Source organism: Cyprinodon variegatus, unplaced genomic scaffold, assembly GCF_000732505.1.
Source record: "Cyprinodon variegatus isolate N-32 unplaced genomic scaffold, C_variegatus-1.0 Scaffold163, whole genome shotgun sequence".
Lineage (NCBI taxonomy): Eukaryota > Metazoa > Chordata > Actinopteri > Cyprinodontiformes > Cyprinodontidae > Cyprinodon > Cyprinodon variegatus.
Genome location: NW_015150616.1, coordinates 1,199,672 through 1,226,645, shown reverse-complemented (window position 1 = coordinate 1,226,645; position 26,974 = coordinate 1,199,672). Strand labels below are relative to the sequence as shown.

The 26,974-nt window shown below is 36.6% G+C and overlaps 3 protein-coding genes across 5 annotated transcripts in view; all 3 read right to left on the bottom strand.

Annotated features, from left to right (window-relative positions):
* The window catches only part of hectd4 (HECT domain containing E3 ubiquitin protein ligase 4), a 47,845-nt gene extending 40,604 nt beyond the window's left edge, over positions 1-7,241 (bottom strand). For both annotated transcript variants that reach the window (XM_015378052.1, XM_015378053.1), the window contains exons 1-4: positions 6,594-7,241; positions 3,126-3,679; positions 1,818-1,907; positions 1,606-1,733 (exon numbers count right to left, since the gene is read on the bottom strand). In XM_015378052.1, the coding sequence (XP_015233538.1) occupies positions 1,606-1,733; positions 1,818-1,907; positions 3,126-3,679; positions 6,594-6,740 (919 nt within the window). In that variant the 5' untranslated portion in view covers positions 6,741-7,241. The remainder of the gene's footprint in view (positions 1-1,605; positions 1,734-1,817; positions 1,908-3,125; positions 3,680-6,593) is intronic.
* A 2,809-nt stretch (positions 7,242-10,050) lies between these two features.
* LOC107086825 (group 3 secretory phospholipase A2-like) lies at positions 10,051-20,779 on the bottom strand. 2 transcript variants are annotated; one of them, XM_015378029.1, is made up of 7 exons: positions 20,237-20,779; positions 18,318-18,450; positions 17,588-17,722; positions 14,511-15,418; positions 12,182-12,314; positions 10,955-11,074; positions 10,051-10,559 (listed from the first exon to the last, which is right to left on the bottom strand). In XM_015378029.1, the coding sequence occupies exons 1-7, from the start codon at positions 20,691-20,693 to the stop codon at positions 10,379-10,381; spliced, it is 2,067 nt and encodes a 688-aa protein (XP_015233515.1). In that variant the 5' UTR covers positions 20,694-20,779; the 3' UTR covers positions 10,051-10,378. The 2 variants fall into 2 exon arrangements, with proteins under 2 accessions (XP_015233515.1, XP_015233516.1); XM_015378030.1 differs by having other exon boundaries at positions 12,182-12,311.
* Positions 20,780-22,735: 1,956 nt separating this feature from the next.
* Positions 22,736-26,974, bottom strand: part of rph3a (rabphilin 3A) — a 30,654-nt gene continuing 26,415 nt past the window's right edge. Inside the window, exons 12-18 of the mRNA XM_015378025.1 lie at positions 26,168-26,277; positions 25,951-26,077; positions 25,789-25,845; positions 25,536-25,690; positions 25,358-25,439; positions 25,153-25,249; positions 22,736-24,355 (exon numbers count right to left, since the gene is read on the bottom strand). Coding sequence (XP_015233511.1) covers positions 24,225-24,355; positions 25,153-25,249; positions 25,358-25,439; positions 25,536-25,690; positions 25,789-25,845; positions 25,951-26,077; positions 26,168-26,277 — 759 coding nt within the window. The 3' untranslated portion in view covers positions 22,736-24,224. The remainder of the gene's footprint in view (positions 24,356-25,152; positions 25,250-25,357; positions 25,440-25,535; positions 25,691-25,788; positions 25,846-25,950; positions 26,078-26,167; positions 26,278-26,974) is intronic.

Sequence of the window (26,974 nt, the reverse complement as noted above, 5' to 3'; positions counted from 1 at the left end):
TATTTTTATACCAGCATGTCAGGGTGACAGCAACACTCCTTAGTGTGGAATTTTACACTAGAAGATCTAACAACTAATATTCAATAATAGTAGGATATTATCACATGGATAATTTTTTTTTTCTTTTTTTACATAAATTTTAATCCAACCCAGGCAAATATGAGTTGATTTTCGATTTATAAGGCACAGAGAAAAAAGTGAAAAAATATTTTACAGATCAAGATCTTTGTATTGTGAGTAGCGAGAGCCTCTCTTTACACACTCAATAGGCGTGTTTCCATCAGCTTTGTTTAATGCTCAGTATGGCTAAATTTAAAAATATTCCGTCAAATTTGCAAAAAAGTTTTATGCTTTTTTTTAGGTGGTTTTTGCAAAAAAGGGTTGATGCAAAAATCTGGAGATGGAAACAATTTCAAATCAGCTCCGATGTAGAAAAGTTTTACCTTACACGACTGATCAAATGTTTCTGCTGTTCTTCTGCTTCCCACGTTTCTTTTATGCACATAAACATGGCCGGAAGCAACACTGCCATTACTAGCTGACATGTTAACGTAAGAACAACTTGCTCAATTGCAACACATTCATTTAAACGTTCCTCCATTACTGATCTGTGGTCAGGTGCCACATTGAAGCCTTTATTGCCTGTCTATTAGCTAAAAAAAAAAAAAAAGGAAAAAAAAAAAAGAAAATCGGATCAAAGATTTTTAAAAGTCTGACGCTATCGCTGTGATCAGGGCTTTAAGAGGCATTACGAAGTTTCAGAGCTGAATGCTGGTCACATTTGAATTTCCACAAAATCCATTTCCATTTTGAATATAATCATTTGATTGTTTGTTGGGTCTGACTCATTCATCAAGGACATGCTTGACATCACATCCACCCAACACATGAGAACATCCGACCCGAGGTAAATCAAGGAAAATAAGTGACAGGCATATAAATAGATGATGTCAGTCGCCTCATACAACAATGTTTTAGTTGTAAAGGGTCAAATAAAAAGGCTTTATTAAAGATATTTTCAGTAAAAACGAACTGAAAAATGATTCCACTTAAAATCCATGTTGACTGCTGTTTTCAGTTGGCAATGAAAACCGTGATAATGTGCAAAAATATGACACTAAAGAGTCTAAAATGTCAACTCCGTCATGTTGCTTTGCTTTGAGGACATCAACAACTGTGAAATCTTGTTTAAGTAAAGAACTGTGCAATAGACTCCTCAATTTCACACAGAGGGAGTGATGATACCTCAAGTCTTAATGCAAAAAAAGGAATGACCAATTACAGACAGACTTCTTTAGTTATAAGTGAAAGAATGTAACAATCTAGTGCATCAGGCAGTAAATCCTAATTATTTCCAATCATTTATCAAGATGGAAAAAAGCTCTTCTTTATTTTAAAGAGATTTTGTTTTACTGAGCTTTTTTTTTTTTTTTTTAAATGAGGAAAGCAAGAAAACGAAGGGAGCTGGGAGCTAATTTATAAGAGTCCCATAACTTGTGAAAAATTTTTTCTTATTTTAGAAAGAGATACTGGGCTTGGCAACAACTGGTATCAGTAAACTGAACTTTATAACCAACCAGAAAATAGCCCCAAACAAATATTTACCTTTATTTTCTGCTCCTCCAGTGGAATTATCAGGAGTGGGTAGCATATCCTCAAAACCCCAAGACACACTGTGTTTGCCCCCTAAGAGGCAGGATGGGGAGCCAGGGCCTCCTTCAAGGAGCAGAAGTCTGTGCAGGACAAGAAACAAAGTGGTTATATTTTTATATAAAGTACTGAATTGTTTTCTAGACAACCTAAATGGTTTGTCCTACCTGTAAAGCACATCTGACACAGGAAGATGGCCCAAATCAGTTTGTTTTTGCAGCAGATGAACTGTGTGAATGAAAGTCTTCAAAGAGCCCCTGCAAAATCGTTAGCAAGATTTAAAAATTGGGCCACAGCTTAAAAAACCCAAGAGAAAAAACACAGGTGAGAAATCTAAGAACTTTTAAAGAGGTAAAAAGAAGCAGAGGTACTCAATTAAACGAAGACATATCTACCCAAAGGGACCGCATTTATGGTGTCAATTAAAATCTAAACACTGTTTTAATGTGAAAGATATTTTCTAGAATGAATTCCTTTAGGGCTGAACAATCAGTGACTGCATGAACCTAACTTATTATAAGTATTTATCAAACTAGTAGAATATTTTTGCAATTTATGTTTATGCAACAATAATGTATAGAGCAAAACACTTAAAAAACAACATTTAAAAAGGTCCACTTTAAAGGTGGACATGAAGATCTAAACATATGAATCAAAGTCTCACATGTTTATTTGGAACATGCTTCCTCCCAATAACAGTGACCTTGTTTATGTCTTGTGATGCACAAAGCATTTCAAGCACAATACAGTGGAGCCCACGAGGTTATGCAACCCTCACATTTAGTGACTTCCTAACCAGCCCTATCAGAGTTCAGGAAGCGTAAACCCGATTGTTCTTTGATTAGCTTGAACTCAAATAAAGGGGCTGTAGCTGGATGGTTCCACATAACAAAAACCAGGCACTGAGCAGCTGTGAACATCAGCACAGGTTAAACAAAAAGTGGCCTGTTGTGGATATGACTGGATAATATTTGTTGCCACCTACAGAATTTAGCATTTAGACATAATGTGAACATAAACAAGTACAATCGGCTATTCAGGGCAACACCCCTCACATACACATTAACCCACATTTACGGATAATTTTTCTATAAAACACTAAGCAAAGCTGTAGCAAGAAGCAACACATTTAGGTGTAAATCAGTCCCAGAGGCTTAGCAGACAGCATGTTGCAGAACACGGAGAGCTTTGGTTGTGAACAGCTGCATGTAGGGAGCATGCGAGTCTGCTCATGCCCAAATTTCTTTACCTTTAACTTGGACATTATTAATTTAATGCCCCATCTCGTATTTTCAAAGCAAGGCAACATTTTATAGACTGTTTAAAAATTGTAATAAAGCATCGTCACATATGAAGACATTTCTTGTGGAAAATACCTGATCAGATTAAAATTTCTGGCTAACTTTAGGAAATGTTAGTAGAAATAAGAGTGAAATGAACAAGACAAGCGTGAAGAACAGATGTTATTGCCTCACCTGGCGCATGCAAGTGCCACAAGTGCAGCAGCAGCATTTTCCCGCTGTCTGTGTGAGTGAAGAATCTGTGAGCAAGCCTGAGGCTGAGCCTGGCCTGACTCCTGGGGATCATCTTCTAGCCAGGAGCAAAGCAAGCCTTCCAGGCCATTGAGACAGTCTGCAGGTTCTTTGCTCAGGCTGAGAGGCTGGCAGTCCCGGAGGCAGGCTAGAAGTACTTCTGCTGTTACCCCACAGAGCGCTGGATCACTGCGAGTCTGGGATTGCAGAAGGGGGAAGACCAGCAGTAGGGCAACACGGGAAGTAAAAGGAGCTTGCTCAGGTTGCTGGAGGAGACCTTGCCTTTTGAGCAAGGCCAGGGTCTCCTCATCAGCCCCTCCAGTTCCCTCACGATCCTGCTGCTCCTCCAAGGCCAGCTGCCGCTGCGCCGCCCACAGGCCACGCAGTGCATTGAGACGGTACTCCAGTAGACGAGCGTATGCGTTGCTCTGATTCCCACAGACGGCCCGAAGACGCTCTGCAAGCTCAACAGGGTTCTTTGTCTCAAAAGTAAGAATCTGGGGAAGGAAAAAAAATATTTTTAATATGATTTTAAAAAAAGAAGGACAAAGAGCTCACAGAACCAGAGCAAAAAAGTAAAATTATTATCAATACATGTCTGTCAAATATCCAGTTAATTTGGGGTTCTAAAGTGTATCTGTCTTTTTTGCTGAGAGAAAAGTTTTTTATAAGAATTTCACAAATCTTCAAACTTTAGCACAAGTTCAAAGCAATCAATTGAATGCTGCAGAAAAAAGACAATTCTTTGCAAAAGGCCAAAATTTAACCCATTTACACAGACAAAGGTAAAGAATCATTTCTAGGAAATAAAATCTTGTGACTACAGGTCTTTTGACTAATGGTCAGAGAAAGCAAAGATCATTAGGCATAGTGTATCAAAAGTGAAACAATGTGCACTTAGGCAGCATTTCACATATTGATTACATTTTGCAGCACACGAGTCATAGACCAGAAGAGAAAATCCATTTATACCATTTAGCAGGCACAATTTGTATTGATTCGATTTCAGCAATGCTTCTTATGTTACAGTAACACTTTAACTGGATGCTGGTCCTTCTCCACCCTGCTCTGCAAAACACTGCTGCCACTCATTTTATGCATCAGATAAAAATAGACAGAATCACAACACTTACGAAAAGGGAACTATATGACTAAACCTTTAGCTGGACACTGGAGCAAAATACACAATGAATTTCACAATAACTGAAGAAGAGGACAAAGCACCTATATTATACACCCTCCCTCCCTCATGATTCATATATGCTATGAATCACTACATATATTTTTTAATCATGAAAGACAAAAATTCAGAAACATGGTTTACATGTGAAAAGTCTTGCCATTTATAACGGGCAATTAATTTACTGTATCTGTGAGCTGATCAAATATCGCCTGCATGCCTTGTAATTGGCACTCATGTCAAACTAATACTGCACTCCCACTTTAACAATGCTCTATATCTAATCCACCCCCCTTGTATAAATTGTGCTGTATGCAACATGGATAGTGAATAATTCATAGAAATGGACATCATCAATGTGCCTGTTTTAAACTTCTTTTTTTCCCTCAGAGTGGGCTGCCTTTAGTCAAACACACATAAAGGAGATTTTAGTTTCAGCTATCAGCAAAATGAGCATATGGTAGTCTATCATGAAAAGCTAAAGATATGAAACAACCATTAAAATAACAAGACTTGGTTTTTACCCCTGATACTAGCCCATTTGCTAAAAACCTTCATTGAGCTTTCATCCTTAATTTTTGAAGAAAAAAAATCCAGCAAATTACAACTTTTAGTGTCAGCATCGATGAGAAACATCTTTCCCTTTATTTTCTTTTTTTTTTTAGTTCTGATTTCCATGATGTTTCCTGTTAATTTGACTTGCTTAAAAAATAAAGATTATTGATTACATTTTGATTTCATTACAAACAGGAACTTAAATTGATGGATTTTGTATTGTAGCGCTGTATTTTGTAGAGCTGTATTTTTTGGGGGGGCGACAATACTGGTATTTAGAAGGCGGTACATAAACAGTCGGAGAAAAGCCAAATAATATTGTACCATATATATAGAAACTTCCAGTTAAAAGGTTGGTATTTATAGCCAGCTAAATAGTTGTACACAACAATACTTTGCTTCCAACATTCGTGTAACTTAAACAAAACACGATCGGACACTGTTATTATTTTAAAATTAGGTAAAACAAATGGCAAGTTGTTTTTTAAATAGGCATGAGTGATGTCTCGCTTAAGAAAAGGACATGGTGTCACATGTTTATAAGCTGATACCTAATGCCTGGCCTTTGTATATTTCCACTGCTTAACATACTTTAAATAATATCAGCAACTGCAGCTAAGCTCCAAATAAATGAACTGAGGTTTGAATATTGAAATGAGGAGTTTGAATCCCATACATGTGCTAAAAGTAATCAATGACCTGAGGTGTAACTAATGCTTTATAGAAGTAGATTTGGATCAAGATGTATAACAATGAGATGCACAACTAACAAAGCCTCATAAAGCACTTGATTCTATGGCCTTTTGCATAACATAAACATGTTTTTTTTAGGTATTAGTCATCTTTGTAGTGATTTTTAAAGCAGTTTGCAGAAACACTGAGGCTGTAAATGGCATTGTTAATGCAGCTAGAAGTTTCAAGAGTCATCATTACAAAGTTAGACGGATCTAGCCGTTTATATAGCTTCCGGTTCATCATGTTCGCTTCAAAATAAAAGCCTATTTGTAAACGTTTGTAAAAATTTGATGATATAAGAATCTACTCTTTAAATTATTAAAACTGACTCAAATGCGTTTTGGGGCCCAAAAGTACATATTACACGGAAAACATGTTATAACAATGTAATCCATCATCAGTAAGTGCTGCTTTACAGTTCAATAACGATCTAAAGAAAATTGCGAAACGAATTTTTGTTTAATACCTACCTAAACCTGTATAAAGACGACCATTAAAATTCTACAGGACCATTTCTATATTTAATGTAAAGTACCCATACCTATAACATATAATTCCCACATTCTAATTGTAACGGGTTGATTGATTTTATAGGATTTTTTTTTAACGATTGCACGAGAAAATAAAGTAATCTTATCAGCTTGTTGAATCTGTATGGTGGCTTGTAAGCGCTAAGAAAAATGTTAACTAGTTACAATTGCGGTAAGGCTTTTATTTTGAAAGCAGCAGGAAATGGTAGTGAACAGTTGGGCTATGACAGCGAATCAATAACAAGCAGAGCAGAAAACTTGCTAACGTAGGTACCGCTGTGATCACAGAGCACCTGCAAAAAACATGCAAATCAATTCACCATGTAATAAACTAAAGAACCCCCCGTAGGTCCGCTTATATGTAAATAAAAGTGCGCGGCTCATGCTGTGAGAGAGACAGCGTCCACCTACCTCCTGCTCAGTATCTCCCTGTTCCGACACCCCGATCTCGCTGGGCAGCTCGGCCAGATCCGTCACCCGTATGAGTCCGTCATGGAGAAATATCGTCTCCTCCTTTACCGAAAGCCATTGGGACGAGTCCACAGCCCCGGAGCCCATCACTCTCTCCTCCGACAGTGATGCCGAAAGAGGCAAACATTAAAAATTCAGTGACAGAGTCAGAAACGCCCCAGTCAGCTTGCTAGCCACCTACAATAACATAACTGCCCTGTCGCAGTCTTATCTGACAGCGGAGCAGAACCCGGCGCTGAGAGGAATAAACACGACAGCCTGACAGTGTGCAACCAGGGGCGGTAGCTCCACTTTCACTACATTACTGCCGAGCCAAGGGCTGCTTTTGCCTGGTTGCCTTAATTAGCTGAGCTAGCTTACCGTACGGTACCGTTTTAATGTTACTGACCACAGTGGGCGTGACACTCGCTCTAAAATCCGTTACAGCGTCGCTGTTTGCAGAATAGTCCATTCATGGCCCAAACTGCATCTCTGACTATCTCGTTTCACCTTTAAACCATCACCAAAGAAAGCTACGGTGCCGCTCCAGCCGCTGTGTCAGGAGTCTGCAGAAGATAAACGGCAGTTACCAGGCCATGGCGGCTCCCAGCATGCATCGCGCCAGAAGAATCGTTGTCTAGCTGTCAAATATTCATGAACTCATTCATACCTACGACAAAGCTATGATGCTTTTAATGTATGTATATTTTTCGGAGTAAGAAAACACTTTTAGGTCAAACAGGATATTTTTTTTTGTTCAAAACAGAGTTAAGATGCAGAAAAATCAAAAAGCTTTCTCTGAATCTCAGGGGCGGAGCTAGATGGGGGGCCAGGGGTGACCATGGCCACCCTTAGCCAATCAATGGCCACCCCTACCATTTTATTCCCTCTAATACAGATGGATATGGAATAATTACGACATTTACATTTTTTTCATATATTAACAAGCAAAACAATGGTTAATTCTGCACATCAATATACTAATATTAAAGATGATAAGTACAGATTCATGCTTTTTTCAGAACTATATTTTGTGCTATATGAGGTAAAGAGAAAATTATGTATCTCTGCAAGTCATCTAAGAGTCCTCAGTAAAATTATTGAAAAATAGCTATTTTAATAAAATGTATTAAATAATCAATTTATGTAGATATTAGTACTTGTAAATATCAATTTTATGCAGAATGATTATTGATAAAAGTTGGTAAGTAATGACAATGGAAAAGATGTTCGTCCAAAACTCAAACCTCACAGAATTGTATCCACTATACCTTTTATCTAGAAAGCACAGATGTTTAAATATTTATGTGTCTATTTGTCTGCAAAGGTTGTAGAAAAGTATAGTTAGTCTTTATTTAGAAAATATTGATATTGTGCCCATTAATTTGCCTGTTGTAGATTGACCCTGAGGTTCTGATGCCTATCAACTTTCGGCCACCCCCCAGTTTACATAGGTTATTATCTGGCCACCCTTATAAAAAATTTCTGCCTATGCCTCTGCTGAATCTTTGCCTCAATTCCAATTTAACCATAACATAAATATCTTGTCACGTTGATCTAAATCATAAACCATTAATTTATAATTTTATCCTAACATTCCAACAAGTAATTTTCTAATTAATTAAATAAAGTCATAGTACATGTTAGTTCATGGTTCCATCATTAAACTCTAGCTCCCAACAACCAGCAGCTATACTTGCACAACCATAGTTGGCTGTCGTAAAGACACACTTGTCATTGTTGTGGACACCTGATCGCTGCCCAACACGCTTGTCACCATCTAACCCAACTAAGTTTATCTTGGTCTCATCAGACCACATGACATGGCTACAGTTTGTTTTTAGCACACTGCTTGTGTACTTTTTTTTTTTTTTTTGCATGAACTTTAGTATAGTCTTGGATGACACAAATGCAGTTACAGTCGATGTAGTGAGTGGCATATGGAACTTTCATGCAGAGCTACCCCTTTAACCTCCGGAGCAATGCTGGTAGCTCTTATCTGTTCTCAAAAAATTTACCTGTGGTTATGACGCTGTTCATTCGGTTTCTTTGGTAAGCTATGGTGGGTTCTGGTCTGAAGTCAACCCATCCTGTTGAACTGTTTAATGGTCTTGGCAACTGTGTTGCAGCTCAGTTTCAGGATGTTGCAACCCTGTTATAGCATGGCTATCTTTATGTAGAGCTCTTCAGAGAGTTCTTTGAGTTGAAGTGCCATGCTAACCTTCCAGTTACCATCAGAGGTGGTTAGAGTGGCCAAATATAATTTCTAGTTAGACATAGAAACCAGAATTCAAGCTTTTGCTTTAGTCAGTCCCAAAGTTGTTCTACTACAAGGTTATGGTTAGACTGTGCAGGCCAGTCAAGTTTCTTTAGACCAAACCTTATCCACTGACCAGCAAGTAATTGGAACATATTTTGATTTGGTGTTAAGACCTAATACTTTTGACAATAAAGTGTATGGAAGAAGAGTGCAAAGCTCAAGGCTTAATAAGTCTCAGATGCATATTGAAGGATTGATACTGTAGAATGATTATATAGGGTATTTGGTGCTGGTCCTTAAGGTCTCTAAATAGGGTTTGTAACATTGGTTGGGCTGAAAATGGCAAATTTGCTGTTCTATGAGCCCTAAAGTAAGCCTGGTTAGAAGCCCCAGAATCTTCCTTTTATGGTATGCTCATGAATATTTAGATGAGCTGTGTGCTGATTGGTTATATTACAATGAGCAAAGCTGCTGAGCAGATATGCAAACTCCATGCACAAAGACTCTGGACTGGGAATCATACCCAGAACCTTCTTGCTGTAAGGCAACAGTGCTACCATAGCCCCTAAAAAAAAAAAAAAAAAAAAAAAAAAAAAAAAAAAAAAAAAAAAACATTTTCAAAAGTGTACTCAAGTAAATGTGAATAAATAGTTTCTACACAGTTCTGGTTGCAAATATGAGAAACTGTTAGAGCCGAAACACCAAAGCCATGACATCTAACCCCATCCACACCTGAGACCTTGTTAAAAAAAAAAAAAAAGACATCAGCGGTTATAAATATGTTGACTTATTTTGAGGGGAGAGAAGATTTGCTGTGCACTGGCTACTTTACAATGTATATAAAGTGCCATGTTGTAAATGCTGTCCCCTGAAAAGGGTATAAATAAGCTTTATACGAAAATCAAAGTGGTTTCTGCTTTAATTACATTTTATCTACATGTTTTCTTTTTGATGATTCTGCAAAGAAATGTGTTTGAAGTTAAACGCAAACAGCATAAAAACATTGTATTGTCTGTGGAAAAACAGATCCTCTTGGAAAACCTCTTGGTTTAAGTTGGCTCTAAGTTTTTTTGGTTTGCAGTGCTGGACTGGACTACAAAACCCACAAAATGTGACAACATAAAGATAAAACATCCTTATGGAGGGTCAGTTGGGTCAAAGACGTGCAGCTTTTCCCATTTTATTGATGTGTAAAATATCAGTTGTAATTTAAGTCATTTGGCCTCTCTGGCCTTCTGTATGCATCAGAGATGCTCATCAAAGTTTTGACTCACTCTTCACATCAAGAAACCAACACTGGACACATCTGTTTGGCGGCCAATGGTCTTATAGGTATCAAAAGAATGAACACATTTCTGTGAGGGAAAAATGAGGGAAATGCATCTCATTATTTTAATAGTCAAAAATGGAATGATCTTCAAAATAATAGCTCTGTATGTGATGAAGATCTAAGCAGCGTCGTTAGTGTGCTTAGTTCAGTCTTCTATCATTTGATCTGTGGCATAATATCAGCTCTCATCTGCAGCCTTAGGCAATACTTATAAAGATGAATGGGAATCTTTTTTTTCCTGCCACTCGCTGAAACTCTCATTGCAGCAAAGTCTTTGTCTTCTGTCTTCTTAAGTGCTTGATGTAGGTCAGAGGCTTTAGAGAAGCCTCCAGAACATCTAGAAAAAAGAGATATCAAAAATTATAAAGTTAAACCAGCTTAATAACCTGTTTTACAGACAATGTTTGTAAATGTTTGAAACGCTTTTAAGCTTTCAAAATAAGACACTGTATTTGTTTAACTGTGCTTTAATTTGTAATGCCTCCTTTCAGCACAAGACCTTATATGTTAGATGACATGAATTGTTGTTGGGGGTAGGTCCTTTTAAGTTCTTGAACTTCTACCTACTCCTTTTGAGCACTAAAATGTCTTAACATCTCAATGTAAATCTTTCTTGTATTGTTCCTCAAAGAAATTGAAATGAAAAAAAAAAAGTTTTCCAACAAAAGACTCGTTCTCTCATTAAACATAAACGGAGACATAGCTTTAAACAAGCACTTCAGAGCCTCACACCTTTTTATGCGACCACATTTTTTTTCCTTTGACAGAGTGAAGCAGTCTTGAGAGACAAATTCCTCCAAGAGAGGGCGAAGAAGACCTGGTTCCTTCAAGCTTCTAATTCGAACGGCCAAACTATGGAGATGCAAATAAAATGCAAGAAAAATTATTAATTTTTTCTTCAATTTGACAATTTTTAAAAACAGCAATAAAGTCATCAATAATGAAAGCATACAACAAGCAGGTATTGGACTCATGGTGTATTATAGAAATAATGATACTTACGGAATCACAACCATGAACTATTTTTGTATTTGGGGAGGAGAGGATGTACACCTTGGACAGGTTGCCAGTTTATCATAAACCTCCGCATGCACGCACACATAACTGAGGGAAACTTATATTAACCAGAAGCAGCAGTATCAATAGAGAACCCACACCTATGTATGGAGAGAGCATGCAAGTCCATACGGAAACACCCTGGAATGAGATTTGAATCTAGGACCTTCTTGCTTTATGGTGATTCTAAAAATTGCCATGCTTTTTTTCTCCAGACCACAAAAAAATCCCAATTAAATGCATTTACAATTGTGTTTTCATAAAAAAGTGAACATTTAAAGCAGAATGCATACTGCTGTATGGACAAAATTAATTTGTGAACATACAACAAATTGTACTTTAGACTGTGTAAAAAAAGTTATTCTAAGGAAGATTGGAAATTAGGGATTACTCTGGGTACTCTGGTATGAACAATGTCTGCACTGTTTCATTATAAAGCAAATAAAATAAAGAATAGAAAGGATTACACATTTTTTTGGCTGACAGCAAACAATGCAAGGGAAACAATAATCATTAATCAGTGAAAAATTTCATTTTTTTGCAAGAAAATATATGTTGATTTGCTATTTGAAATTTCTCTTTTAAGTCGTGGTTTACTGATCACTTCTTATTACAGTTTACTGCTTGATATTTCTAATCATTTAACAAAGAAAGGAGGATCTTTTCCCTGTTAAATTTTATTCATAATGGCATCATTTCCTCACTTGTAAGACAACCTCCAGGTTCAAAGCATGGAGGTTGCTATCTGCTAAATGACAACAGTTTCAGGCTTTTTTCAGGGCATTCAAAATGATATCTGCTCAATAAATAAGTTTTAAGGGCCAATTTAATCAATTCACATAAAGGAATGCAAAAAAAAAAAAAAGATGCACCATATAGAGAAAAGTGAGAGAAGCATCTTACCGGGTTATGCATTCACAGTGATAAGCAGTCTTGGACCCCATGTTTGTAAGATTATATTTCTTCTCAAATGGAGGAATTTTAAGCACACAATCATCCAGGTGTTTGAGGCTTCTACACTGGAGGTTTTTATCTGCTGGCATAATTAAACAGACAGAAAAAATGAACGTGTTTATCTTTCAGAGAGATTCAGGCATTGAAGTAAACTGTCACTCTAAAATGAAAAAGTTTTTCTGCAAAAACCAGGAACCACCGAGGCTTTAGCCTCATAATTGGAAGAGACTCAAACATAGAGAATCAAGTTTATCATTAGCATGCACCTAGAGGATGTTAATCAAGAAATAAGCACCTATTCCAAACATGAGGTCCAAAAGCACAATAGATATCACCAGCTGTTCACATGTTTCCAATCACTTTCTGGAGAGAATTATTAGTTATTTATGCAAATATGGTTTGGGGCTCTATAAACAGGTGCATATAAGTAAATTTGAGTAGGTCTTTATAAGTGTTGTTATTAAAAAGTAGTTTAATTAAAAGTAAACTGATAATAACTTTTGAGCACATCTTTGGTAAAAATAAAGTATTTTTGAATTGAAGCGAATAAGCATAGCTGTTATGAATCAACATTTCTGTGATAAATAGTTTCTTTCATTTGTCTGAATTAATATTCATAGCTTTATTTTCATTAGTTTTGGACGAAAATTTTTTAATAAAAATTAAGGCTTTAAAAGCTCAGCCTGTGTGTTATTATTCTATATAATGTGTTTTACTCATAGAGGTAAGCTACTTAGATAACAAACTATTCAAACACACTTCAATATATTGAGATGCACCTGTTTATTGGACCTTGGATACATGCTTTGGGCTATATAGTACGTGAATTTGAGAAAATCTGCAGTACATTTAAACACGCAAACTGTTATTTCATTAATTGTTGTTCTGATTAATTGTTCTGTTCTCTGTTCTCTAATTAATTGTTCTGTTCTCATACCAAATAAAAAAAAAAAAAACAGGTATTTTAAATCATCGAATTAAAACAAAATTATTCATGATTACCGGTAAGTACACATTTTTACATTTTTGGGGACTGTGCATGTCAGAATAAAAAAATTGGCAAAGTTTTATAATGTTTTGTTCTTTAAAGCAATTCTTACATTTTTTATAGTGTTTAAAAACTCATCTACCAAATAAATCCCATATCAAAAGTGTAACTAGTACATATAACCCTCAGGCCATAAAGGTTTATATGCAGGCGTTTCATTTTTTGGTTGTGTAACAAGACTTTTTTTTTTACTCCGTGTTCCAGAGAAAATTGCCAGTTGGAGGAAATTATGGTTTAATTATTGGTCTCTGCAAGTAAGACATATTTTTTCTTCCCCATATTTTTCTACTTAGGTTGCCTTTTGATCACTGATACCAATTAGCTGATTATAGCTGCTGCACAGACCTTTACCAGCGACCGAAGGGCAGAATTTACTAGTCGGCACTGAAGGAGGACTGCAGATGAAAGATTCCTTGTTTTCCAAGTAGTTTAAAGAAACCATAACTTTTAGTTGCTTCCTTTAATCCAATTAAAGCATTAAATGATGCATTTAAATCTATACACATTTAAATTACTTGTTTTTTTTTTTCTAGATTTTTCTTGATAAACACTTACTCGTCCCACCACTTCATCCAAGTCAAAATAACTGCCTTTGTCATGAACCTATATTTGATATGACAAACTTTTCCCTCTAAATTCCTGTCACTTTATCATCTTACAGCTCTAAACTCTGGTAGTCAAAGTGTCTTTCATAGTTGCCATTTAATTAATCAGTAGACCGTTTTCCCCCTTAACTGATTTTGATCAGAGGAGGAAGTCAAATGCTGAAAAAAAATAATTATGCCCCATAATTTTTGGGAACTAAATGCTCAAACCAACAGGATGTAGGCATGTCAGAAATACTCTTTATTCTATTGAGAATTAGATCAAATTTAGAAAGAGAATCCTGGATTATTATTTGCTAAGATCTTTTACCTGACCTGATTACAATAAAACAAAAAAGGTCCAAATACTGCTTATAAAAGGTAATGTAATATTTGACTCTGATGTGATTTATTTACAGATCATCTATTATTTAATAACTCCTAAAAGCCAGGCCATCAGAAGGTTTTTTTTTTTTTTTTACAATTATTTAGACCTTCAAAGAGATAATTAATCAATACAAATATTGGAAGACCAGACTTTAAGACCAGAGATCAACATGGCCCATGTGGTTTTATTTCTATTCAATAGGCCTGTGAACGTTTAGCTTTAAAGGTGAGACTGAAAAAAGCAGCCAAATTTACTCACCAGCTATATTCCGCTTCTTATTTTTCTCCAGGCTTTTTTCTGAAAGATTCCTTTGGTTGGAACTACCACCAAAGATATTCTGACCTGCTTTCTTCGAAGCTGATCCCCTTGGATGAGGAGAAGATGCATTCTTTTGTTTTGTGATGGGTGTTGCAAAAGTGGCTGCATTCCTAATAGTGGTCAGAGCTTCTTGCTTGGGTTTTCCTGTTTTATTTCTAAAATATCTTTTCTTATGATGGGCTGGTAATTGTTTTGTTTTTGTTGGTTTGGCAGCTGTTGAGGGAGATCCACTAGGTTGTAAACAGCTCCTGCATTGAAGGGGAGACGTGTTCCTGTTGGATTCACAGCATTTACTCTGCTTTGGTTGTTTCTTCTTACTTTTTGTTTTCTTTAACTCTTCTTTAACTTTTGTTAAGTCTTTCTGAGGACTCGGTCTCAGTGTTAAAGCTGAGACACTTGACGGTGTAGTTGCTGGTGATATTTGAACCGAGGTGGTGGTGGGGAAGGTTGTTGGAATGTTGGTTTTCTGAGTAAAACCAGAAAACTCATCTCTTCTATTCTTCTTTCTATCTCTTGTCCAGTTTTTACTTTTAGAATTAGATATCTTTGTGGGTTTTGTGGACACTTGAGAAGATTCCTTTTTGAACAGTTTCTTGTTCCTTTTGCAGCCCCTTCCCTCTGTTCTTCTGCGGTGAAACGTATCTCCTCTGGGTGGGTCTCTGAGGCCACATCTGTGTTCAGATTCTGAAGCCTTCCTTTGAGGGTTTAACGAAGGCATCTCAGATACATTCTGCTCTTTACTGCTTGTTAAATTCTTGCTATCAACATGTTTGCCTGTAAAATCAGAGCTGTTGTAAGGCAGGGCGGCTTTGAAGATGGCATATGGAGCCTCTTCAGCCTTTTTGCACCTAGAGTGAGAAAAGATGCATGTCGAACGATTACATGAAGAAAAAAATGGATTTTTGTTAGTATTATTATTATTATTAGTAGTAGTAGTAGTAGTAGCAGTAGTATGAGACTGTCATTGTCCGCTTTTAATGATTCAATAGAGAAAATCACATAATTTTTCACACTTTTACTGCAAACAGGTTCTAATATCAACTTTTCAATCTTTTTTTTAAACAATAACCAGTGTTTAGCTTATTTCAGTTTCATTAACATCCAATATCTACACTATCAGCAAAAAATAAGCCTAATATTTTAAGCAGAATTTACTAGAGCAATCTGATGATATTTAAATGTATGAACTCTTGCCCTACATGAGCTCCGGAGAAAACTGGTTCCTTCTTTTGACCCCAGTAAGATCCTTTGATCGGGAAGAAAAAAAAACTATGCTAAAAGTGTTATGGTTTAAATTTTCTTTGTATATCTAGAGGATTTTATTCATAGGGTATGACATATTCTAGAAAAGAAGATAGAAGGAAAGTAAAGAATATCAGGAGTCAATGATGGCTACTTGAAGGGCTGATAGCCAGATAGGCATTATATCAGAGGTCTGCAGACTTTACAATCAGCCATTAATCTCCTCAGATCGCTTATTAAAGCTCATTTAAAACCACTAATGTAAAATGATATTTACAAAAAAAGGCAACTTATAATTAGTGCTGAATAATTACTACAGGAAAAACAACATGATTTGTTAAATAATTATTATTTTATTTGTATTTTTTTAATTTTAGAAAAAAGAAAGAAAGAATATTTTGGCAAACAGAGGATACAGGTACAATTCCTTTTTGATAGGATTTTGAAATTTATGCAAAGATAGTTAAAGCTCTGAGTTTCCAACCTAATTGCAAAGAAAAAGATCCTGAAGACTGGGACTGGTACTTTTTCTGGTGCTGTTTTCGAAAAATAAATCTGCTATTATGTGAATTTGTTAATATGTCGATATTTATAAATAATATAAAGCTTAGATTTTTTTTTTTTTAATCTTAGATTTTTTTTTTTTTTTTTGTCAAAGTTCTTTAGAGCCACATGGAATGTCTAAAGAGCCAACTGTAGCTCCAGAGCTAGAGGCAGTGCTGCACCCAGCACTGTGCCAATGTAGCGTTTTGAAAAGCTCCAATCACATTTCCACTCCTTAAAGTGCAGCAGTGATGAAATGTAAACAGTGGGGGGAAAAAAATGGTGAAAAAAAAAACAACACATTGATATGGAAGTTCAGAGCATTAAATATATATGGTACAATTATGCAGTGTTTTGGTCTGGTGTCCTCCTCCTCTGGTGGAGGACTTTCTGCTGATGATTCAACTATTTGCAACAAAGAGGTTAAAATTCATCCAAATTTCAAATTACTTATATAGAAAGAGCTGTTAGCATGTTAAAAAAAATGACTAGTATAAAAAGTCTCTACATGACTGCAGTGTGATTAACATTGAGGGAGAGTGGTCGTTGATAACAGGAAGGAGGAATGAGGCCACATTGCTCTGCTTGTCCTTTTGAGCATTAAATTGCTTTCTGTCATGGAATAAGAAATATTGACAGCCAGTAGGAAATCCATAAGTATCTATTGTGTGGATTACACAGGAAGGGCTAAATCTGCTAGTTGTTGATATAAGATGCAAATGAAAAAATTTAAATCTGATTTTTCATGTTATTTTTCTTTTTAGTATGAATAAAACTTTATTGAAAACTACTTTCATGCACACGTTCTGTTGTTTGTTTTTAAGAGATGGCTACAAGAGGACTAAAACATCTAAGCTCTTGTCCTAAATGTTCTTATTTATAAGCTAGATAAAAGAATCCAGAAGTTTTCATCTTTATATGAAATCCCCCTTGCACTCATGATCTAATAACAGAGCCCCATGTATCCTTTTGATAAACTTGATTCACTGCTAGAGCTTATGCTGCATTCAAAAATGATGTAACGCTTTTATCATTCTCATGATTACAGGTGTAGTAATTGAGCCAAGATAGTTTAATTGGAGTTTATTTTGTGAGTTCTGGAGAAATATGACCTATTTCAACATAACCATAACTACACTACATTAAAGAGCATCTTGTTTTCCCTTAAGGAAATGTTATGCCTTTAAGTATACAATCATAGCTCCAAGCAACAGTGTGTTTGTCTCCCTTACATTCCCCACCAGTACATGTGGGTGCAGCGCTTCACCGGCTTCAGCTCAAAGCAAGGAACCTTCAGGATGTTGAAGAAGCTGTAGCCCACCATACTCGAAATGCTGTCATTCATGCCCAGAAGGCACTGTCGAAACCTGACACACAGAGAGCAGGAGAAGCTTAAGGAATTATGCAGTCATTCAAATACCTCAAAATTCTTCTCTCCTTACTTATTTTATTGTTGTTGTTTTTTTAAGATCTTACTTGTTTGAGTTGAATAACCAACTGTGAAACAGTTTAACTTGGAAAGTAACAATTTATGTAATTTATTAGAGGGGATGTCAGATCAAAATATGCACCTCCATCAATATATATGACATTTATGGGGGGAAAGAAATGCTCATCGAATGATTAAACGAATAAAAATAATTTACTCGTAAAGAAAAACCATGCCTGAAAGACTCATGAATGAATGAAGTAAAACTTACCAATAACAGTCCAGGATATTTTTTAAATTTAAAAGTTCTTTTAAATTTTTCACCAAAAAAAACAAATAATGTGGCACATTCCAGCCATGTAATATGAGAAAGTAAAGCTTTCAAAAATTTGGCTCCAAGCAAATATTTCCTTAAACCTCCAGAGCATTATGAGGGGAAGTGATTTACCACTTGCAGGAGTTTACCTGGAAGGGACACATCTGTGCAATCCAGACTCAATTTCTATGTTTCTCTGGGTCATTGTGAGACTCACCTTAGGTCACACTCACAGTGTGAGACAGTGAAGAAGTTTGGGTTGAAGACTCCATAATTTACTGTGAAAGCTGGGATGATGTCCGAGCAGTGGTCATGTTCACGGCAACACTTATCCGCTCTCTCAAACATACCTGGGCACAAGAAAAGGAGATTCAAAGCTGTTTGCATGACAAGAATTCAAGGTTTAGGATCGAAGAGTTGATTTGATTTTAAATAAAAGCTATTTTGAGAAGGGAGATAAGGGTCTGAGGATAATTCTAACATATAATATATTATATTTGTCTTTTAAAATATGAACAACTCTATTTTTTCCAATAAATATGCTGTTTATATGGCTAAAGAGCTAATTGTGTGTGATTTAATGTCACTAATAAAAATTTCACTGCATTCTGTTTGAATTGATTTGATCTATCATTTGAAATCTGGCTAAATTTATTAGTCCTCCAAAACACAGGTTAGCAGCAATAATTTTATCAGATTCTTTATAAATAAAATTGATTCTATTAAATATAAGATCATTAGCAACCCTCTAAATATGATCGGTTTACCTCCGGATGGTGAGGCAGCATCTCAACCTAACTATAGTATCTTCATCTAAGCATTCAACTTGTGTTAGATCCCATTCCAAACAAGTTATTTAAGGAACTATTTTTCCTGATTTCCACCTCCATCTTAGTTACAATTAACCTATCATTGTTACAGGGATATGTACCTCGGGCTTTTAAGGTGCAATTAAAACTTTACTTAAGAAACCATCTCCTGACCCAGTTGACTTGGTCAATTATAGACCTATATCCAATCTTAATTTCTTATCTAAAATTATTGAGAAAGTAGTTGCCAAACAAGTTTGAGACCTCTGTGACTATACCATAATTAACTTTTTGAAGAGTTTCAGTCTGGTTTTGGAGGTCATCATAGCACTGAACCAGCTCTGATGAAAGTCACTAATGATATTCTCATGGCCTCAGATATAGACCCCTTTTGTCTTTCTTGGAGCAATTGGCCTTATCTGAAGGCCCAATTTGTGGAATATTAACTGTCCTGATTACTATTCATCTTCTCTGATGTTACAATAGGCCTCATGGATACTACTTTGTGCTCTCTGTGTTTAGCATGTCGGTTTATCAAGGGATGTGCCTGCCTGGGGTAGATTTGCAGTTGTGCCCAATTTTTTCAGTTTTTGGATGCAAGATTTTCTGTGAAAACTATAAGCTCTGGATATAGTTTTTTTTTTTTTTTTTTTTATTAAACCTAACCCGGCTTCAAACATTTATATTTTCATCTGCTGTGTTATTTTGTTTTATTGGTGCTTTGTGTTCAACAAATCATGTTCTTTGACAGACCTCTGACTCCGTTACAGCAGAGATAGATTTATGTTGAGATTGAATTACACTAAGTTGGATTCTAGTTACAGTTATTCAATATCAAGAAGCGTTTGGTCTATCCCTGTTTCACCAAAGGGTATCACAGTAACAGGGATGCATGCTTTTTCTTATCTTTGGAAAGGTTCAAGAAAAACATTTTGTTCAACTTTTGGGTCTGACACCTAAAATCCTGATTAAAGGGTTATAATATAACCAAATATGGAAAACGTCAGGAACTGTAAAGACGTTTTTTGTTAAAAAAAAAAAGAAAAAAGGAAATACTTGCTGGTTTGTTCTTTAGATTTACTGCAGTGTCTTGTGTAAACGTGCAAAAGTAGTGAAACTATTTAGCAGTCATGCGGAATAAGTGAGGAATGTCAATAAAATCTCAGAGTTTTTCCATTCATTCAGAGCACATGTGGCTCAAGGCTATTATATCATGAGAACTATATTCAATAATAATGTGAGAAAACATTGTAAGAATAAATAAATAAATAAAAAACAATAAGTGAGGCAAAGTCAGAATGTATTTAAGTGAATAAAACAACCTTACCCAATTGTTCATACTCGGCCGCTTTGCTTCCAGTTCCACACCACAGCGTGCCTGGGAATATCCAGGAGCGTTTCCTCCGGGTTTTCCTCCCTGTCTCCTCATTCCTGGAAGGCACTGGAGCGCACGGAGCATCAGGGGACAGCAGCAGACTGATGTTAAACCTGGGGACAATTTCCCGATTCCAGGTCTGTGTTCTGTTGCAATAGGCGTGATATCCTTCGGTAACATCTGGATTTGGATTGATTTCGCACTCTGCAAGCCGCAGGTCATCAGACCACTTGGTGAGATACAAAGAGCGCTCACCGGTGGGGTCCTGGTGCAGAAAGGTGAGCAGTATGTGTCCGTCTGCAGGACTCCACCTGAGGCAGGACACACCTGGTCCAGGTGTGTTTTGTGCTTTAGATAAAGCGAGCCATGACAAGACAAAAAAAGCTGTAAGGAACCATCCGTTTTCCATTTCAATCTATAGGCAAACAAGTCCTAGTTTATAATTAATGTCTGCATGGGTATGTTCTATTGCAAGGATTGAGATACCTGGTTTGGGGTTTGCTTTTTTTGCAGAGCACTCCTAAATTTCAGTCTCTCTGACTTAGACAACGTAGAAATGCAAAGTGTTCTTATTGGTCCGTGGATTTGGAGAAATTTGACACTTTACGCACAAGGCTGTGAAATCCTGTGTAAGCCTTTAATGATTCCTCTAGTTGGGGCTATACTTGTGAGGTCCTAAAAATGGGAGCACAGCATAACCTGACCGGTTGTTTATGCCGAAATTAGGAACAAAAATATTTTGTAGCTCTTGTGGAAGATGAAAATCAAATAATTGAATTAAAGATTTATGTAGCTGATATATAGAATGAGCTCTAAATCATCTACATTGAAATTCTAAACTAGTTTTAATAATAACTAGTTTTGCATGTCTTAAGGGTGTTTTTTTTATTATTTATTTGTCCTGCACTGATTTATTTATTAGATTAAATATGGTCTTTATCCATAATTCCACAGGTATTAGGAGATTAATTAGTAATTTATCATCACGTTATGTTATTATTGTCATTAACTCATGCCATCTCTACCTTTTCCAGCATCCCAGTCTCATTAAACTTCAGAATCTTGGTCTACATTAGCTCCATAATGTATTTGGCTTCAGGTGTAGGGGATCTATTTTTAAATGGCTGAATGCAGCAGTGGTTCAGGACCAGATTTATAAAGGGTGTGCCTGTGTTATCACTGGGAAACAGAAAAGCATGAAACAAAAGCAGGGCAATAGTTTATCATTTAAAATATATTAGTATAACCACTTCTGGCTCTGCCCTGAAGAAACATTTCCATTTCATCTAGTTTAATTACAATTTTATTTTGTTACAATTGTATTTTTGATTTTAAAATATTAATGTTACTTAACCCTACCTTACAAATCGTTTACAATGGGAAAATAAACTAAATAAGGAGAGAGTAAAGAGGGTATAGTTTTAACTAAACATTAGATAGAAAAAATGTGTTAGGTTAGATGAGAGCCAAAAATTAAGACATACTAAGGTGCTGACCAAAGATCCAGTTAAAAAGGTGTGTTACCCTAATTTTTAAAATGAAGAAATGAAACAGGAATAAAAATTAAACTTTTTAACACAAATATGGCTTATTAAGTAGTCTGAGTTATTTATTTAAACATATTCTCTTTGTGTTTAATCAAACTGGGGCTGTCTAAATCCTCATTGGAGCCAAACCTCCCTTAGTTCGTCCGGTAATGTTTAAATCTCAAATACAGCAGAAAAAAAGGAAAGGGTGATTAATAGAAGAATACAAGGAAGAAAGCTAAGACACAATGGATGAATGAATGATACAAAGAAAGCATGAGATAAAATCTGAAAATACAAACTTTTCCTTGCTTTTATATTCTTTATGTTCTAAAACTGACACATTTTTCTCTTCTTCTAGGATGAACATGAAATTTTATTGCCTTCACTTAATGCTCAGTCTTATCTAACATATTTATTACGTATTGTCCAACATTTTAAAGTCATTTGTTTTGATTTCTTCCAAAAAGCTGAAATGATAAAATCTTACAGGAAAACTCCAAAGACACATCAATTTGCATTAAATTTTATTGGTCTGTGTAAACTTTCTGCAAAACCTTTACATGCAAAGTCATTAGCAAACATACAGAATTCGACTTCATGCACTATCTATGTACAAGTACAGAGATTAAGGAACATTCCACTGAACTGGCAGAATCAAGTAGAAGGCGGCTATAACTTGAGCTCAGGCAGAAGCCAGTTGTTTTGTTTTTACAAGCAATCGATCATATCTTCATGATCAGCTGTTGAAGTAGCACAGTGTAGTACAAGGTCACTGTCACATCTGGGCATTGATTTACTCAGAAAACAACACACTGGTAAGCTTTATGTGTGCATTTACAGAATCTCTCAGTTTAACATGAAGATTTCAATCTGCTACTCATAGACCTCCTATGTATATATGCTCAGTGACTGCTTTTTTTTTAAATCCCATGTATACTAGCAAACCAGCTTATCTGGATTTGTCGATATTGTTATAGTCATGCAGAGTATGGCCTCTGTGTCAAAAGGAATGTTATGGTGAAGAGTGTAAACATTAATGAAGATACAATAGCGTTTATTTCTAACAAATATAAATACACACATGTATATATGTATATATATGTATATTATATATATATACACATATAGTATAACATCATGCATAGGATTTTTTTTGTCTTTGTATTAACACTGGAATAACTTGCAGACAATTTTCTGTATAAATAGAGGTCATTCCACTGTTTAAGGTGTGCTTTGCTTAATTTGCTTTAATTAGTGAACAAACACTCACTGAAGCTTTTGATAATCAGGGTGGGGAGGAGGGAGGGAGAGAGAGAGAGAGAGGGGAGGGGGGCTGATGATCAGGGTAAAAGCGGGCTAAAGCAGCCCCAGGCACATGAGAGTCACAAGCACAGTGCATGCAGGTAAAAGCTGCACATACTTTCCACATGACTTGCTCCATCTTCTCTCTCCTGTAAACGACTAGGACACTTTACCGTCTGTGTTCAGTGTAAACATTACAGTAAAAAACCCTCTGAGGCGTCAGAGTGAACTGCGAGCTTTGAACGAGCAGAGGTAGCAGGACGTGATTCTGTTTGTTTTCTTTTTTTATCCCCCCCCGTAAAGAAATGAAATGAATCAATATCTTGGTTCCAGTTTCTCTTAACACATAGATATTACGCCCTACAAACATAAAACAGCACACACATCTTGAATAACACAGCAGAAAAACAGTTGTCAAACTAAACAGGTGTGCCATATTTATTTCTTTTTTAAACCACAAATTAACAGCAACTGCTTACGGTTTATTCTAGCTCATAGTTCACTCACATATGAATCATCTAAATCAGATGTCTATCCTAACCTGAGCAATGTATCATATGTAAACATTTCTTTGTGTAAATATACAGTGTGTTCGTACAGCTGAATTATTTTAAAGTGCAGCTGGGGCCTGGCATGCTTATAGAGCTCTATATGCTTCAAACAGCAACTGTGTAAGGAGTTTAGGTTGTGGGTTGAGTTATGGCCTTTGTGAGTGCTGATGATGGTTCTAATGCCATAACATATTGCTTTTCCTGATCTTTTCTAGTGCGATTCAAACTTCATTTCCCTCAGCGAATAAATGTGTCTCTGCAAAGGATTTCTGATGGATCTGAAGGCCTTTTCGATGAAAGTTTTTTAAACTTGCTTTTCTTGTTTTTCATTTTTTACATAATGGGATTTGTGCCATAGGCTAATTGGGTATCAGGAGTGAAAGCGCTACAAAGAAAAATTAGGGAATTACTGCTGAATACAGAGAAGGAAGAAACAGTGCCTGCACGTTCAGGTATGATCCAATTATTATTAAAAAAAACAAAACAACAGAACTTCATTTTTAAAAGTGCAGCAAGACATGAATGCAATCTGATTCGTTGTGCGCTACTGGTGCATGGTTAATCACTAGCGACGTGATTCTCAATCACTAAGGTGTGCCAGTGCTCAATCTTCTTGTCCTTGTTCTTCAAGCACTCATACCAGTGCTTCAGCCTTTCCCCTTTGGCGGTAATGCCCAGCTGGCAGCCACCTGTCAGAGAGGAGGGGTACGTGAGACGCAGGTGAGAGATTCCAGCTTTCATTGCATCACAGGAATCCTAAATAGCACATCCCAAAAGTATTCATACCCCCCTTCGCTTTCTATTACTTTTTATGCACATTACAACCACAAATTTCACTCTTAGTTACTTACAATATATGACTGTGTATACATTTTAAAAATAAAAAGTAATTCAGATCCATTTCAAGATTAATCTTCCTGACAAAAATTAAATGCAATGAATTCCCTAGACCAGTTCCTCAAACACTAAACAGATTCCAACTTCATTTTATTTAATCTTGGTGTGAATTTGAGTGTTCTGTGGAGGCTTCAGTTTACAGAAGACAGTTGTGTGGAAATGTAAAGCAGAGTTAGAATATATATATAAATGGAAGAGGCATGGCATAACCACAAAGCCATGTGAAACTCAGTTTAAAGGCTACTACAATCCATGTAGTAGATTTAAAAAAGCATGTAGGAGAAGCTGTTGAGGACATTAGATCAAACCATTATAGAAATATAGAATTAGGTGGTCACAGCATCTTAAGTAGTGTTACTTTTCTTCAGCAGAGACCTGGTTAAAGTTGAGGTGATGTATGGAATATATTTAAAAACAAAACCTTGTTGGATAGCAATAAATAGATTTGGGATGATTTTTTCCCTCCAGCAGCAAAGCATCCCCAAAGTTAGAACTAAGGCCTCCATGCGACGGTTTAGATACATTGAAGCTAAAATGTTAAAGGGACATGCATACTTTTGCAAGATGCTATGGTAGTGCAGATATTCACCTATGTAATCGTTGGACTTCCCGATGTCATAATCCCACACAGAGATGTCTAAGGTCTTCTTGGCCAGCTCACTGTGTTTGATGTCGAAGCTAAACTCCTGAAACGTGATCCAGAGATTGAAGCAGTTATTAAGGCTTTACAAACTGGTATAAATGAAATCACTTGATGAGAACAATCCTCTCTGATGCTTCAGTTTCTTTCTAACCTCGTTAAACTCTGGGTTTAAAGTCCTCTTCTTGATCTGTGTTTTGCACTTGCCCTTTTTCCCCATGTCAGGTTTCAGGCATCTGCAAATTAAACACAGGCACAATGTAATTTACGCCTTTACTAGTGTCACCTAATTACAGTGCAAAATGATATTTTCCTCCACCAGTTCAACCTACATTTTGACATATGGGTCAGAGTAGCCATTAGCATCCATGGCAGCCAAGTGAACGCAGCGAACGACCCCCACGATGAGGCGATTCTGCTGGGTGCTGTACATGAGCGACATCAGAATGCGACCGCGCTCCTCTGCTTCTGCGCCCTCTTTCCCTGACTGAGACAGAGGAAAGGGGGGAAAGACTGATTATTAACATCTGCATGAACCTCGGAAGGAATGTGTCACGTTTAGACATGCTTCGAAATGATCACTACCTCATCTTCGTAGAGAGAGATCCCTCTAGCTGATCCGGCTGTCGCAGTTCTCTTAGTCTGTGTCGAGAAACAAGACCAAAAAAGTTCATTAGATGGTTCAAACAAGCAGAGAAAAAAAAGCCTTTGCTTCAGTTTTTTAAATTCTTTAATCAGCTTCCTCACAGGCACAACCCTCTCTAGGCAAACATTGAAGGTCTTCTTCTGATTCATCTTCAGCTTCTTCAGTGCAACGCGGGTTTCGCCGATAAACTCATTGTGGCCAAATTTATCTTCATCGCAGACAGAAAGCCTGTGACAAATCAATAAAGGATGCAAATTAAAAGAGGTGGTTGCTACTGAAGTGGTTGGTTGGCATGCTTGCGTGAGGTCAGTTGTTCACCTGAGGGTTTTACGTTGCATGTCGTCGTCTGTCAGGCCATGGTAGGTGAGTGTTTCATTCCACACAGGGTTACGGGTGTTTCTCAGGGTCTTTGTGCGCAGCTTGTTCGACTAATGATTGTCAAGTAGATACAAAAAAAAGAAAAAATTCTTTAAGTCATCATGTTTGGTTTTGTTACATTTAAACCACCACAAGGTGTCAGACTTGAGCTACACCAGATGGTTCCCATCAAAGCGGAAAGGATCTAAAACCCCCTTATGTCATGCATTTATTTAAAAAAATGTATGATATTAAGGTTCTATTCATTTTCCATGGAAATAGGATTCCTGTATATTTTTAAAGACAAATAATACCTTTTTTGTTCATTTCAAATATCCTGTTTTTGGTCTGATTTCAAAGAAAAAATCCAGATGTTGACGACAAATTTACTACAGATATTTCAACAAAATGGATGGATGGATGGATGGATGGATGGATGGATGGATGGATGGATGGATGGATGGATGGATGGATGGATGGACGGACAGAAGGATGGATGGATGGACGAATGCATGGATGGATGGATGGATGCATTCATGGATGGATGGCTGGGTGGAAGGACGGACGGACAGAAGGATGGATGGATGGATCGACGGATGCATGGATGGATAGATGGATGGATGGATTGATGGATGGATTCATAGATGGATGGGTGGACAGATGGATGGATGGACGGATGCATGGAATAGACGCATGGATGGATGGATGGATGGATGGATGGATGGATGGATGGATGGATGGATGGATGGATGGATGGATGGATGGATG

Excerpts from the sequence above, each read along its gene's own strand:
- LOC107086825 (XM_015378029.1), bottom strand. The coding sequence starts at position 20,693 with ATGGAAAACGGATGGTTCCTTACAGCTTTTTTTGTCTTGTCATGGCTC. Across the intron at positions 17,723-18,317 it reads CACTGTGAGTGTGACCTAAG|GTTTCGACAGTGCCTTCTGG; the intron begins GTGAGTCTCACA and ends TCTGTGTGTCAG. Across the intron at positions 12,315-14,510 it reads TAAGAAGCGGAATATAGCTG|CAGATAAAAACCTCCAGTGT; the intron begins GTGAGTAAATTT and ends TAATTATGCCAG.